Below are 12,853 nucleotides of genomic sequence, written 5' to 3'. Positions count from 1 at the left end.
TGCTCAAAGTGTGTGATTTCCCTTTTTCCCTTCCAGTTTGTGTTTTTATATTTAAAGTGGTGAATTAAAGTAGAACTCATAGGTCTAAGCTCCTCTTTCTTCCCCTCTCAAAGACTTTATTCTATCTAGGCCCAGAATCTCTTTTAGAGCTGTTAAAATTTAGAGGTAAGTGGGGCTGAGCTAGGAAGGGCTATAAAATGCCCATTCTCTTTATAGTCCCCCCTTCTCCTCCTCAAGGAACCAAATGCAGATGCAATTACCCTCCAGAGGTAACCATCCCATATGTGAGAGTGTGTGTATGCGTGTCCACTGAAGGTGAGTGGGTCAGAGATGGGTGTGTGGGCCAGCCCACACCCAGAGTGCAAGCTGTGTTCCTCATTTCCTCTCCTATTCAGTCTTCCCTCCACAGCCCTACTCCCAGGCCTGACCTGTAACAAGAAGTTGGGGTGACTTGGACCCTTATCAACACAGACCTAGCCCAACAGCCCTTGGCAGAGAGCAGCAAAGGTCTGGAAACTTGCCAAAGGAGTAGGGGAATTATCCATGACTAAGAAGGAGGAGGAATGCTGTGGCAGAGGGAAGAACAACAGAAGGGACGGGGAACCTGGGGCTGGCCAATCTGGCCCGACGGGGCAGCCTGGGGAGCCCTGGACACCGGCCTAGCCAAACCCCTCCATTCCTCCTCCCTCCCAGGCAGTAAGATGCCAGAATGGATTTGAGACATGTGTGCCCTGTGTGTCTGGTGTGGGCTCACCTGGCCTTGGCAATGCATTTGGATTACAATCAATCCCCCGGTCTGAAATAGTGTATAATGGAAGTAGTGATCTGTGTGTTTCATCCTTACAGATCTGTGCTGGGTTTCTGCATTTCCGACATGCAAACATGTGTGTAGCTAACATAGAATTATATCTGTGGCGTTTGTTAGGACATGCTGCTCATACATGACTCTTGAAAACCTTTGTATGATTTCCAGACATGGGGAGAAGGTGAGTGCAAGTGTGTCAGCATAGATTTTGCAAGTGATTATGTGATGGCATATTCTGTGACCATACTTGTGGGGTCATAGTAGAGTGGGGTTAGGGCACTTAGGGATGGAGAAGGGTCTCAGGGTCCTGGTGGACTCAAAACCAAAATCTACCTCTGGCCCTTAGTAAGCACTTAAGGAAGGAATACTGTGTGAATGAACATTGAGAAAATGAACGCATGAATGAATGTTTGGATGATGGACATAGGGTGAAAGGCCTGAGAATTTGGTGAGGTTGGGGCATTTTTGGCATTCTCTCAAAAATGAGAATACCAGTGGGCGAGAGAGGCTGGGAGATACACTGCAAACCATTCTGTAGCCCATCACCCCTGAATGGCTTTGTTCCTATTCCTAGGAAAGCAGAGAAAGAAGAGGGAACCCCAGCCCTGCCCTCCCCACTTCCAACTCCTAGAGTCCCAAGAATAGATGCTCTTTGTAAAGAAAAACATGCTATCCTGTGTATTGATTTAATCTCCTAATTTGGTTCCAGAAAGGAGTTAAGTGAACTATACAACAAAATAAAACCACAACTATTTAAAGAAAATAAGACAGAGGGAAAACCCAGCGGAAGATAGAAGAGATCAGGAGAGTAGGCAGGCTTCTTTGCTGGAACTGACTGACCTTCTGCAGCCAAGATTCACAGCCACCTTAAGATAAGGGTTTTTTTTTTTTTTTTTTTTTTTTTTCCCAGAAGAAAAAAATTCTTCTGGAAACAAAATCTTCCAATTAGTCCAGGTGCTGATTTCAGGGAAATATATCCTGTGGATTATCGGTGTGTTGCTGGGAACAGCATCCTTAGAGTAAAAGTCAAGGCAGAAAAAAAGTCTACAAAAGCATTTCATACCCTGTAGGTGAAGGAGGAGGGAGCAGGAATAGGCCCTACTTCTTTGGAGGACAATTTGCCAATTGTCTATCAAAATTCCACATACCCTTGACCCAGAATTACATTCATTGGAATTTATCCCACAGATATCTTCGCATTTATATAGTCAAGAACGTTTAGTACAACAAGGTTGGTAAAAACCAAAGGTTGTAAGCTTCTACGTGCTCATGGATAGGGGACAAACTGATTTCCCTCATAATGGAGTACTAAGCAGCCTTAGAAAAGAATGACAAAGCTCTTTATGTTCAGACATGGAGCAATCTCTCAACTATTATAAATGGAAAAAAATTATATTGCAAGACAGTGAGTATGCCAGCATATGCATATTTTTTTCTGAAAGAATACACAAGACATTTAGATGTTGCTACCTCAGGAGGTATATGGGGAGGGAAGAGACTTTTACTTTTCAATTTAGAATATACCCTTTTGTACTAATTGATTTTTCCTCTCATCGGTAGCAAGCGTTATGGTCCTTTTTAATTGAATTGTTATTTTTCCTGGAACAAACTAAAGGAAAAAAAAACTATTAAGAAAATGAAAAAACACACAGGTGGAAGCAAATAATGAATAATGGCAAACATCTCTGTAGTTTACTGTGTGCCCATGCGTAGCATTTAATATGCTCTAACCCAATTACTGTTTACAGTAAATTTATGAAGTAGGTACACATAGCTCCATTTCACAGGTGAGGAAACTGACATTCAGGTAGATTAAGTGACACAGGTTGTACAGACTGAAATCCCCAACTGTGGAATCCAAAGCCCAGGCAGCTTTTCCTCGCCAACCCCCGGCCTCTGCCTGCAGGCGGGAAGTGCACTAACTGAACGCCGGGCCCCACGTGGCGCAGTGCCCCAGTCAGGCGCACCCGCGGCCCCGGCGCGCACGGGGCTCCACGCTCGGGGAGCGCGCGCGCACACAGCGGCGCGGGCTCGGCGGCGGCGGCGGCGGCGGCGGCGGCGGCGGCGACGTCACAGCCCGAGCTTTCCTTTTCGGGAGTCCCCGGCACACATCCTGTGTCCATGTTTGGGCATTTACGTCACGGCGGCAGGGCCGGGGCCTCCCGAAATGGCAGTGGCCCGGGGAGTCGGAAGCCCGGAGCCAGCGCGGCCGCTGCTATATAAGTGGGGGGGCCGCGGATCGGGGGAGCCCGGCTGCGCTTTGGAGAGGCGAGGAGCCGCCGCCCGAGGCGGGTCCCGGCGAGCAAGGGAGCCTCGACCCCGGGACCTCTTTCCCAGAGGTGAGCGCCTGGAGCCAGGAGCCCGGCCGCCTGGGTCTGTGAGGCGCAGGGCACCCCAACTACTGGCCTCCCCGTCACCCGCGCGCCAAGCCCAGCGGGCGAGGCCCCCGGCGCCCCGCAGCCGCTGCCGCGCCATGCTCCACCTTAGCGAGTTTTCCGGCCCCGACGCGCTCCTGGTCAAGTCCACCGAGGGCTGTTGCGCGGAACCCAGTACCGACGTGTCCCGGTTGCCCGGCAGAGCCGCGCCGGCGGCAGCCGGCTACCCCGGAGGTAAGGAGAACGGCCGAGGGTGCTCAGACGGCGGCGCAGCGCGGGGGCGCATGGTGCCTGAAAACGGGCAGGGACGGAAACGCTAGAGCCGTGGGGGTAGGGGTGATAGGAGGCTCAGGGGTCCTGGGGTGCTCACCCCCATTCCCTGCCCCACTGTGCCTCCAGCGCCTCCGCAGGAACCTGTGGGTGTATCAAGGCGTCCTTTTGCCCGTGCACGTGTGTTTTGCGTGTGCATGTTTGTGTGTGCGTCTTGGGGCGTATGCGGGCTCAGGCTGGATCAGAATGTGGAAAAGGCACCTTTTATGTGTCCGTGCGCCCCAAGGGCCTAGTGGGTGGGGGCTTGCAGACTCCGGAGGCGCACCCTTTGATGTGCCCGAAGCTGATTCCTGCTCCCTCCTCAGCAGGCGACTTCTTGAGCTGGGCTTTGAGCAGCTGCGGCGCCGGGGGGGACTTAGCCGATTCCTGCTTCCTGGAGGGGCCTGCACCCACGCCCCCTCCTGGCCTCAGCTACAGCGGTAGCTTCTTCATCCAAGCAGTACCCGAACACCCGCACGACCCGGAGGCACTCTTCAACCTCATGTCGGGCATCCTAGGTCTGGCACCTTTCCCCGGCCCTGAGGCGGCAGCATCTCGGTCTCCGCTGGACGCCTCTTTTCCCGCAGGCCCCGACGCCTTGCTGCCGGGTCCAGCGGACCTTTACTCCCCGGATCTGGGCGCTGCCACCTTCCCAGAGGCGTTCTGGGAGGTCTCTCCCTCAGCAGGCGCCCCCTCACAGTGCCTGTATGAGCCTCAGCTCTCCCCACCCGACGTCAAGCCAGGCCTTCGGGCGCCTCCGGCCTCTCCAGCGCTGGACACTGCCTCGGCCTTCAAAGGCCCCTATGCTCCCTGGGAGCTACTTTCAGCTGGAGCCCCAGGGAGCTGTGGGTCACAAGGAGGTTACCAGGCGGCCCCCGACGCCCGCTTCCCCTCGATGGGGGCCAAGATTGAAGACCTGCTATCGATCAGCTGCCCGGCGGAGCTGCCAGCCGGCCCCGCCAACAGACTCTACCCCACGGGGGCTTACGACGCTTTCCCGCTGGCCCCGGGTGACTTAGGGGAGGTGGCCGAAGGCCTCCCAGGTCTCCTGACCCCTCCTAGCGGGGAGGGAGGGAGTAGCGGTGACAGTGGAGAGTTTCTGACCGCTACTCAGCCTCAGGTTTCCCCCCTAGGCCTCCGCAGCGCCGTGGCGGACTTCCCGAAACCTCTGGTGGCAGACATCCCTGGGAGCAGTGGGGTGCCTGAGCCTCCTGGGCCACCGCCGTCGGTCCCATTCCCCCCTACCAAGGCGCGGCGTAAGGGGCGCAGGGGCGGCAAGTGCAGCGCGCGCTGCTTCTGCCCGCGGCCGCATGCCAAGGCCTTTGCTTGCCCAGTGGAGAGCTGTGTGCGCAGCTTTGCGCGCTCCGACGAGCTCAACCGCCACCTGCGCATTCACACGGGCCACAAGCCCTTCCAGTGCCGCATCTGCCTACGCAACTTCAGCAGAAGCGACCACCTTACCACACACGTGCGCACTCACACGGGTGAGAAGCCTTTCGCCTGTGACGTGTGCGGCCGCCGCTTCGCGCGCAGTGATGAGAAGAAACGGCACAGCAAGGTGCACCTCAAGCAGAAGGCGCGCGCCGAGGAACGGCTCAAGGGCCTTGGCTTTTACTCTTTGGGCCTCTCTTTCGCCGCCCTGTGAGGGAGAAATGGGTTTGTAGATTGGGGCGCCGCCTCCTGGCACGAAAGAGGCGACCTGGTCTGCCCCCCTCCCCTCTCCTCTTTCCGGCACGTCCCGGGGCCGGCCTCTGGTCCCCCTTCCAGTTCCCTTGAAGCGCCCGTCGTTCACGCCTCGTTCAGCACCAGCTCCGTGGACAGCTCCTGCGGTCCGGGCTCCAACTCCCGCGTTAGCCGCGCTACGAGGGAAGCCCTCTCATGCACTGAGCGGGCACTTCCTTGGGACTTAAGACAGTGTTTTGTAACTGGCTTGGCGCACGCCCCACGCCCCCCATTAGACACCCCCCCCCCAGAGGCAGGCTGGGGCAGCGCCGAGCCGGTCTCGCGCGGGATTTTGTACAGCAATGTCGTTTCCAGCAGCCATTGGATGTAACGTTTTGCTTTGGGGTTATTTCCTTTTGTTGTTGTTAATTTTTGTAAAGCAGACGCTACTCTCGAGCAGTTGACAAAACTGTTTATTTTTGCAATTAAAATTATTGTGCTAAAAGCTTACCGAATCTGCCATCCAAGCTTCTGACCCATTCCCCAACCACTCCCCCAGGAGAATATGTGCCAGAAGAGAAGGGAGATATGACGCCAATGGAATCATTATGCAGCTTCTGTCAGGCACTGTGGAACACAGTAGGCATTCAATAAATATGTATTGAATTAACAGATGCATTTAATCACAACTGACCTAAGGGCTCAAGGTGTTTCTGAAACTTGAGAGTGATTGAGAGGCTTAGGTGTTAAACATTGATCATATATTATCCTTAATCCTCACAATCCTGAAATTCCATTTCAAAGATGAGGCAGGAAAGTAGGTAACTTGCTGGGTAACCCAGCTAGGAACAAACAAGGTCAAACTCAGATCTATCTGGCTCCAGAGCCAGTGCTTTTTTTACCAACCCCAGAATGGTGGCACCTCAGCTTAAGAGCACTGTTTGGAAAGGCTTCCTGCCAAGAAGTGAAATAGGTTCCGCAACTAGAGGGAGCCCCAAGCAGTAGCGACAGCAACAGAAGACTGCAATATGTCAGTGCTGTTTGTGAACACCCAGAGTCTTGGGTATCACAGAGGCTCCAGCCAGTGCCTGTGCATCTGTATGAGAAGCACATGCTGTCATGGCCAAAAGGGATTCAGCGTTCAGCTAGACCATGGATGGGCAGAGCCAAGCCCAGCAAAGAGAGGGTGCTTTCCAGATTCTCACAGGCTAGTTGCTCACAAAGGATCTTTTCCAGGTGGCAGCAGCCCATTTACCATCCAGCCATGCACCTGCCACAGTCCCTTTTCCCTAGCTCTTCTTCCAGGTGAATCCTTCATGGCTTGAGGAGGGGGTTTGGAGCAAGAAGAGAGGAAAACATGATTTTGTGATGGAGAAGATGGGGAATGGATGCAACTTGCTCCCCCTTTACTCCCTGAGCTTACAACTCAAAAGCTTTTATACTCTTTCTGGACACCTTGGGCACAACCTGGAACATTAAAAGCCTGCTCTGCCACCCCATCTCTCCTCCCCAGTAACTCCTCTCTGCTAAGGAAAGGATAGGGCCTGTCTTCAGGCTTTATTCTTTTCTCTTTTGCACTGAGCTATTCCTGAGTTAAGAATGCCTTACAGCCCTCTGATGCCAGATCAAGCCGGCTTCTGATCCTTTGGCTTCTTTGTCTCTTCACTGTCAGACATGCTCACCTTCCACCCCACAGTCAAGTGGACCAGAGACAAAATGATCAAGTCCGAGAATTCCACCCATTTGTTTCCCCAGGTATTAAGTACTTCCACATGGTTGAATATCTTGTATCGAATAGACCAATTTGTGGTAAAGGACTCCACTCCACATTACCTCTTCTAGAAGAGTTAGCATTTTTAAAAGTAGCCTGCAGAGGGCAATGTTTAACCCTGTAGAGAGGCTCAAATGGTGGACCATCAGGTATTGTAATAGGTAAGTGGCAGATTTGCAAAGATGTAAGATGATGATTTTCATTAGCTTACTATTGAAGTGACGATACCTTTCACTTATAGGTATGGACCACCTGACTTCATTTCCCATGCAATGTAAGGAAGAGCACAGAGGCTCAGATTTCAAGTAACTGATTGCAAACCATACAACCTAAGCAAAGAGAGAAGGGCAGACAGACTGTGGGTGGGTAGTGTCTAACCACCCCACCCTTACCCCCTTTATAGCATTCTGTCAGGTACCGTCAGCTCTTTCGTGCCCCTCTCTTGTCCTCACGCACACCTAGGCCTAAATACCACGGATGAGAAAATTGAACCCCCACAGAAGTAGTGGTGCTGGTATCAGAGCCCTGCCTGACTCTAGAACTCCCAGCTGAAAAGCCCCTCCTGTCACTCCCAAGAGAAATTGTTCCATTTACTGGACCTTCCTCTAGGGATTCTGAGGGAAGAGAATATTAGGCCAGGCCCACACAGAACTAGGGACTAACAGAGAGCTCTTTCCTTACTTGAGCCTCTTTTTCATCTGGCCCTCAAAATATGGGTGTTTTTCCAGACTTGGTTCCTAGCTCTCACCTTCCCTATTTCAACAGTGTTTTTGGAAAGCACATTCACTTCAAGGCCTTTAGCTATCACTGCTGCATAAATGACTTCTAAGCCAGCCAGCCCTGGTCTCTACCCCAGCTGTAGCCACTTGGTTGGACTAATGAACACCTCCATATGGGTGTCCCACTGCCATTTCAAATACTATCTGTCTAAAACCAAATCATTCTTCCATATACCCAATTTCTGATAATGGTGACTATCATTTGTTTGGGTCCCTGGTCTCATCCAAATAACTTAACAGTTCTGTGGGATTCACCTTTGATCCCTCCTCCTGTATCCAGGCTGTCACTCAGACCTGTTGGACCTTCCTGGAGTTCTTCAGGGTCTTATCTACTCTCATTTATGGTACATATTTCCTTTTGTCTATTGTAATTTTTAGCTTGTGAGTTCATCTTCAGTGGGGATTTACCTGGGCAAAAATACTCCGTGGCCTGGCTTGAGGGTATGTTTTTCCTGAGAAGTTTTGTGTGTGCTTGTGCCATGCACCCTAAGAGTACCAACTGGTGGACATCAGTCTTTATGTTAATTTTCAGCCCACGGTTCCTATATCACACAGGAGTTGTGAGTTCAAAGTCTAACCCATATTGTTATACATTCTCATAGGCAACTCCCCCAGTCAGAGCCCAGGTCAGAGCACATAAGCAATAAGCCTCCCTCCCCATATCTCCTGGGGTTAGTCATAGCACATCCCTTGCTTACATTTCTTGGTCTCATTTCTCTTCCCAGTTTTGGCCCATATAGATTTTCTTTCCTTTACTGCAATCTTGGTTAAGCGTTTCAGAGGTCTGTTATGTTTTGTGAATCAGTCCACATATTCTGTAGCAGGAGGGTCTTTGGCTTATCCATTCGACAATATTGATTAACACTGAAGCCAGAAATATTGGTTCCTCTATTAAAATGTTTCCCATGTTTATCTTCTCTTTGCCTGTTGCCAGTACCTCAGTCCATGCCACTCCCTGCACATACACAAATACTGTGGCTATGACAAGCACATAGAAGCACATGATAATAACATGTAGTTGGACGGAATTTAGAAGAACAGAATTTCTGACCTCTCAATGTGTAGAGAAAGAAACTGAGGCCCAAGAGATTTAGGGATTTTCTTCAGGGCACACAGATGGTGGGAGACTGAAATGGGCCTTGAACCTGGGCCATCCAGTTCCAAGACCAGTGTATATCCCTGTATCTACTCGTTCCACAAGTATTATTGAGTGCCTACCATAGGCCAGGCCAGTGGCCCCTAACCTGTTTCCTTTCCAGTATACTTGAAGAACTCAACACAGACATTAGTAACAGTGGTCACTCTAATCCCCATTTTCACCATGGAGAGACAGGGAAGAGTAATGAGAATCTTGATGAGGTGGGATATGGGGGAAGAGAGTGACAAAGGAACCTAGAATGCCTGCTATTTCTTCCCTCATCCCCCCACCCCCTGTGCCCTGTTTGAGACAAGCCTGCACTGTACCAAACTACTCCCTGTGGTCTCTCTTCCTCCATTCCACATTGCACATCACTACTGATATAATTTCCCTAAACCATTGTTCATGGTGTTTTATCCCAACTGACCACAACTTCCCCCTTCCTACAAAAAATACACTTCAGTTAAAGCCTTACATGTCTGATCCAAATTCATCTTTACCCTCCTCTGTCATCCCTACTTTTGCTCTTTCCTACCACCCCCCCGACCATGAATTATCCAAATCCTCCCACCCTGAGCTCCTTCAAGAGCAGAGACCATGTCTGATCCACATGTGTGGGCTCCATATCACCATGCCTACTGCCCAGCACATTCAAGGGCCTAACTATTGTGTGGATTGGTTGGCCAAAAAAAGGCCTAAAGTGCTAAAAGGGGAAAGGAAAAGAGAAGGGGGAAAGAGCAAGGAAGGAAGGTGGTTGGAGAGCATGAAGCTGAGAAAAGATCAGGAGGGAGGGAGAGTTGGGCAGAAGCAGGACTGAGGTCCTGATCCAAGTCATGGGGGTCTTATGAGTGGGACCACACTTTTGGCTGCTCTGTGCCTGTCCAGGTCTTGCTAAGCCCGTGATTCTCTACCTTAGCTCTGGGCCCCAGATATGTCTGTCACTCAGCTCTTTCTCTTTTGGTTTTTCTGGCCCACATGGAGTGGGATTCAGTTTAACATTTTTAGAACTGTGGTTCCCATAACAACCAAGCAGGAATTGTTGTCTGTGAAATGTAGCACGAGCACACATGCGCACATGCACACATGCATACACACATATGCGCATGTGCACATACACGTGCACGGCCCCCCCATATATTCAAATGCATGCACACCCACATACATCCACATGAGCATTCACTAATAGACATTCACAACATGCAATGTACACCCACATGTATGCACATGCACACACTCACCTGTGCACGTACACACATGCACACATGTGCATATGCACAGATATATACCTGTATGCATACATATATGCACAAAAGCACATGCATACATACACAAGCATGTCCTGTATTATTTTTGCATATTCATAAGAAACATAGAATGAGGACAAACAAACATTACGAGAACAAAGATAGAACCAGACAATATATGGACATTTTTGGTTCTCTGCAAAAGCAGGTGGATTTAGGGAATCTGTACTTTAGAAGAGGAGGGTTCAGTAAGCCTAATACAGCAAAAGGGTTGCAGGAGGGCACCGTGTTTAAGCACAGACATTGGAGTTTATTGACTTGAGTTCAAATCCTGACTCTGCCATTTGTTGGGCTCTGAATTTTAGCTCCCCTGTCTGTAAAGTAGGAATAATAATATGCACTTGATAGATTTGTTAGGACAATTGAATGATATGCATAAAAATGCTTAGTATGATGCTTGGCACTTGGCCAAGAGGAGCTGTTATCATTTAGGTCTTAGAGGAAGTGATTTCCCACTCCCACTAAGAAGACTTTCCGAAGGAGGAAAAAAATTCAGCCAGGGGAAGGAAGAGAAAAGTGGGGAGGGGTGGGGGGGGTGGTAGTTTGACCTGATTGGCCACTATTCAGCCTGTCTTTCTTAAATTTGCCTATCCCCAAAAGCCACCAGGCAAGTTTACAAATTATCTTTCCTGATACTAAATGCCCAATGCCTTTGCCAGAGCAGGAGTAGGAGGGGGTCAAGGAAAGTCCCCATCAGCCTCTATTGGAGAATCCTGTGGCTATGCTGGATTCCTAGGCTGTTGCAGCCAGACTGCCCCTCTTAGCCCTGGTGCTCAACCCTGCCCAAGCTTGGCTCTGTGCCTTTGCCCAAGTACTGCCCCTAGCCTGAAATTCCATCTGTCCTTCTCCTCTTCTAAAGCCCAGCTCGCCCTGGGCTCGATAGCCCCAACACCATGTCTGATTTCTCAGGCCCCACTGCAGCCCTGTGGACTTCCTCCAAGCCTGGAACAGCCAGATTGTTTCTACTTCGGCTGGATAGGCCTTAAGCCAAGGGCCAGGCCCTCCAGATGCTCCAGGCCTAGGGAGTTAGGCTTCTCTCCTAACCAAGTTCGAAGCGGGGGTGGGAAGTGGGGGGGGGGGGGGGTAGGGAGATGGGGTGGAGTGGGTGGGAAGGAACCAGGGCTACAGACCACCGCCTCTTTTTTCCTCCTCTAGGTCCGGGATGGGATTTGTGATGGGGACAGGTGCTCCTCGATGGCATCCTCAAGGGCAAAATTGGGTCCTGGGAAAGCAGCCACTCGAAGCTTTCCTGGTTCCCTAGGGATGCCCAGAGGAGATTGACTCAAGCAATCGCCGCCGAGACCACGCATCTGGCCGGAGGTCGCCGGGTGCACAACCTAGGGCGCGGCCCACGAGGCTGCTTAGTGACCGTGGCGCATATCCCAGGAGCATTGCAGCGCACCCGCCCTCTTCCTGACCCACAGAACCGCCCCCCTACGCCCGGGATCTGCCCCGGGTGGGAGCAGGCCCAAGCCGGAGTGGTAGAGCTAGGGCGGAGCGGTTTGAATTAAAGGTGGGCAGAAGAGGTGCCTGGGGCAGGGAGAGTGCACTGGGCGGTGCCGGGAGCCTGGAAGACCGGGACCAAGGAAGGGCTCGGCCAAGCGGCCCCTGCACCCCCAGGGCGGCGCCGCGGACCCCTCCCCCATCGAAGCCACCTTCAGCGGAAAACGTGGGGTCCCGGCGCAGCCGCTTCTGGCGGCATCTGCCGCTCCCCATCTAGCAGGAGAGCCCGCCCCGAAGGAGGGGCCGACTCCGCCCCACCTCCTCGCTGCCTCCCTCCCCCTTCTGTTCCTTTCCTCCGGCCGCGAGCCCCCTCCTCCTCCCACCTCCTCCTCCATCCTTCCCCCACCCGGTTTGTGTGCCCCTCCCGCTGCGACTGGCTGGGAGGCTCGGCCGCCCCCGCCCCGGGAGGGAGGCGGGGGCGCAAGCCGCGGCGGCCACCCGAGGCTGCGGAGGGGAACGAGATCCGAGGCCCCAGGGCGGCCCTGCATCTGGACACGGCACGCGGGGGCTGCCTGTGCACCCCCAGCCGAGGGCCGCGGGGCCTGGCCTCGCCGCGGGGTGGAGGAGGTAAGGGCGAGTCATGGGCGCGCTGCGGGACCGCTCCTGGAGAGAGAAGGCAGGGAGGACCCCAGCCCCTGCGTCCTCCTCCTCTTCCTTCTCCCCCACAGCCCTCGGGAGGCCCCCGAGGCTGCCGGACAGGGAGGGATTCTGGGCAGGCCAGGCCAGAGGCAAGGAAGGGGTTAATTTAAGGAATTAAAATCAGAACGTTTTGAGACCAGGCTTCCCATCCCCCCGGCTTCTCTCCAGTTGCTCCCCGCGCCAGGTTGGGGGGCGGGGGCGGGCTCCAGACCCCTCTGGGACTCTGGACCTTGGAGAGCAGGGCCAGAGGGAGGGAGGAAGGGGAGCGCCCTCAAACCCAGCCCTCTTCACCTGCTTCTGAAAAAGGGTGGGGGAGGGGCTTGGTGTTGAGGCCTGGCTGGGCACCTGTGCGGGTGTCTGAGGGTGGGAGGCTTTGGGTGTCTGTGTGCGTGCCGGCGTGCACGTGTGATAGTCAGGATGATCTGGAGGTGTGCATGTGTGTGCATGCATGTTTCTGTCTCCTCATATCCCAGTGCCTCCGCTGGTGACTACCCACAGTGATCTGGATGTGCGCGCCCCACTGCATTGCTTTGCATGTGAGTGTGTGGCACGGCGCCTGTGTGCACTT

General features: G+C 52.8%; 1 protein-coding gene across 2 annotated transcripts; it reads left to right on the top strand.

Moving 5' to 3' along the window:
- Nucleotides 1-3,263: 3,263 nt before the first annotated feature.
- EGR4 (early growth response 4) lies at nucleotides 3,264-5,291 on the top strand. Of its 2 annotated transcripts, none has more exons than XM_047853841.1 (2): nucleotides 3,264-3,414; nucleotides 3,819-5,291. In XM_047853841.1, exons 1-2 carry the CDS (start codon nucleotides 3,279-3,281, stop codon nucleotides 5,132-5,134), a joined length of 1,452 nt encoding a protein of 483 aa, XP_047709797.1. In that variant the 5' UTR covers nucleotides 3,264-3,278; the 3' UTR covers nucleotides 5,135-5,291. The 2 variants fall into 2 exon arrangements, with proteins under 2 accessions (XP_047709797.1, XP_047709798.1); XM_047853842.1 differs by having other exon boundaries at nucleotides 3,816-5,291.
- The last annotated feature ends 7,562 nt before the right edge of the window (nucleotides 5,292-12,853 follow it).

This window comes from Prionailurus viverrinus, chromosome A3 (assembly GCF_022837055.1).
Source record: "Prionailurus viverrinus isolate Anna chromosome A3, UM_Priviv_1.0, whole genome shotgun sequence".
NCBI lineage: Eukaryota > Metazoa > Chordata > Mammalia > Carnivora > Felidae > Prionailurus > Prionailurus viverrinus.
Note: the sequence above shows the minus strand (reverse complement) of the source record. Positions and strands in the feature narration are given on the sequence as shown.

What these genes read in the sequence shown, in the direction of transcription:
- EGR4 (XM_047853842.1), top strand. Translation starts at nt 3,279, where the DNA reads ATGCTCCACCTTAGCGAGTTTTCCGGCCCCGACGCGCTCCTGGTCAAG. An exon ending in GGCAGCCGGCTACCCCGGAG is followed by an intron (nt 3,415 to 3,815) that starts GTAAGGAGAACG and finishes CTCCCTCCTCAG; the next exon opens with CAGGCGACTTCTTGAGCTGG.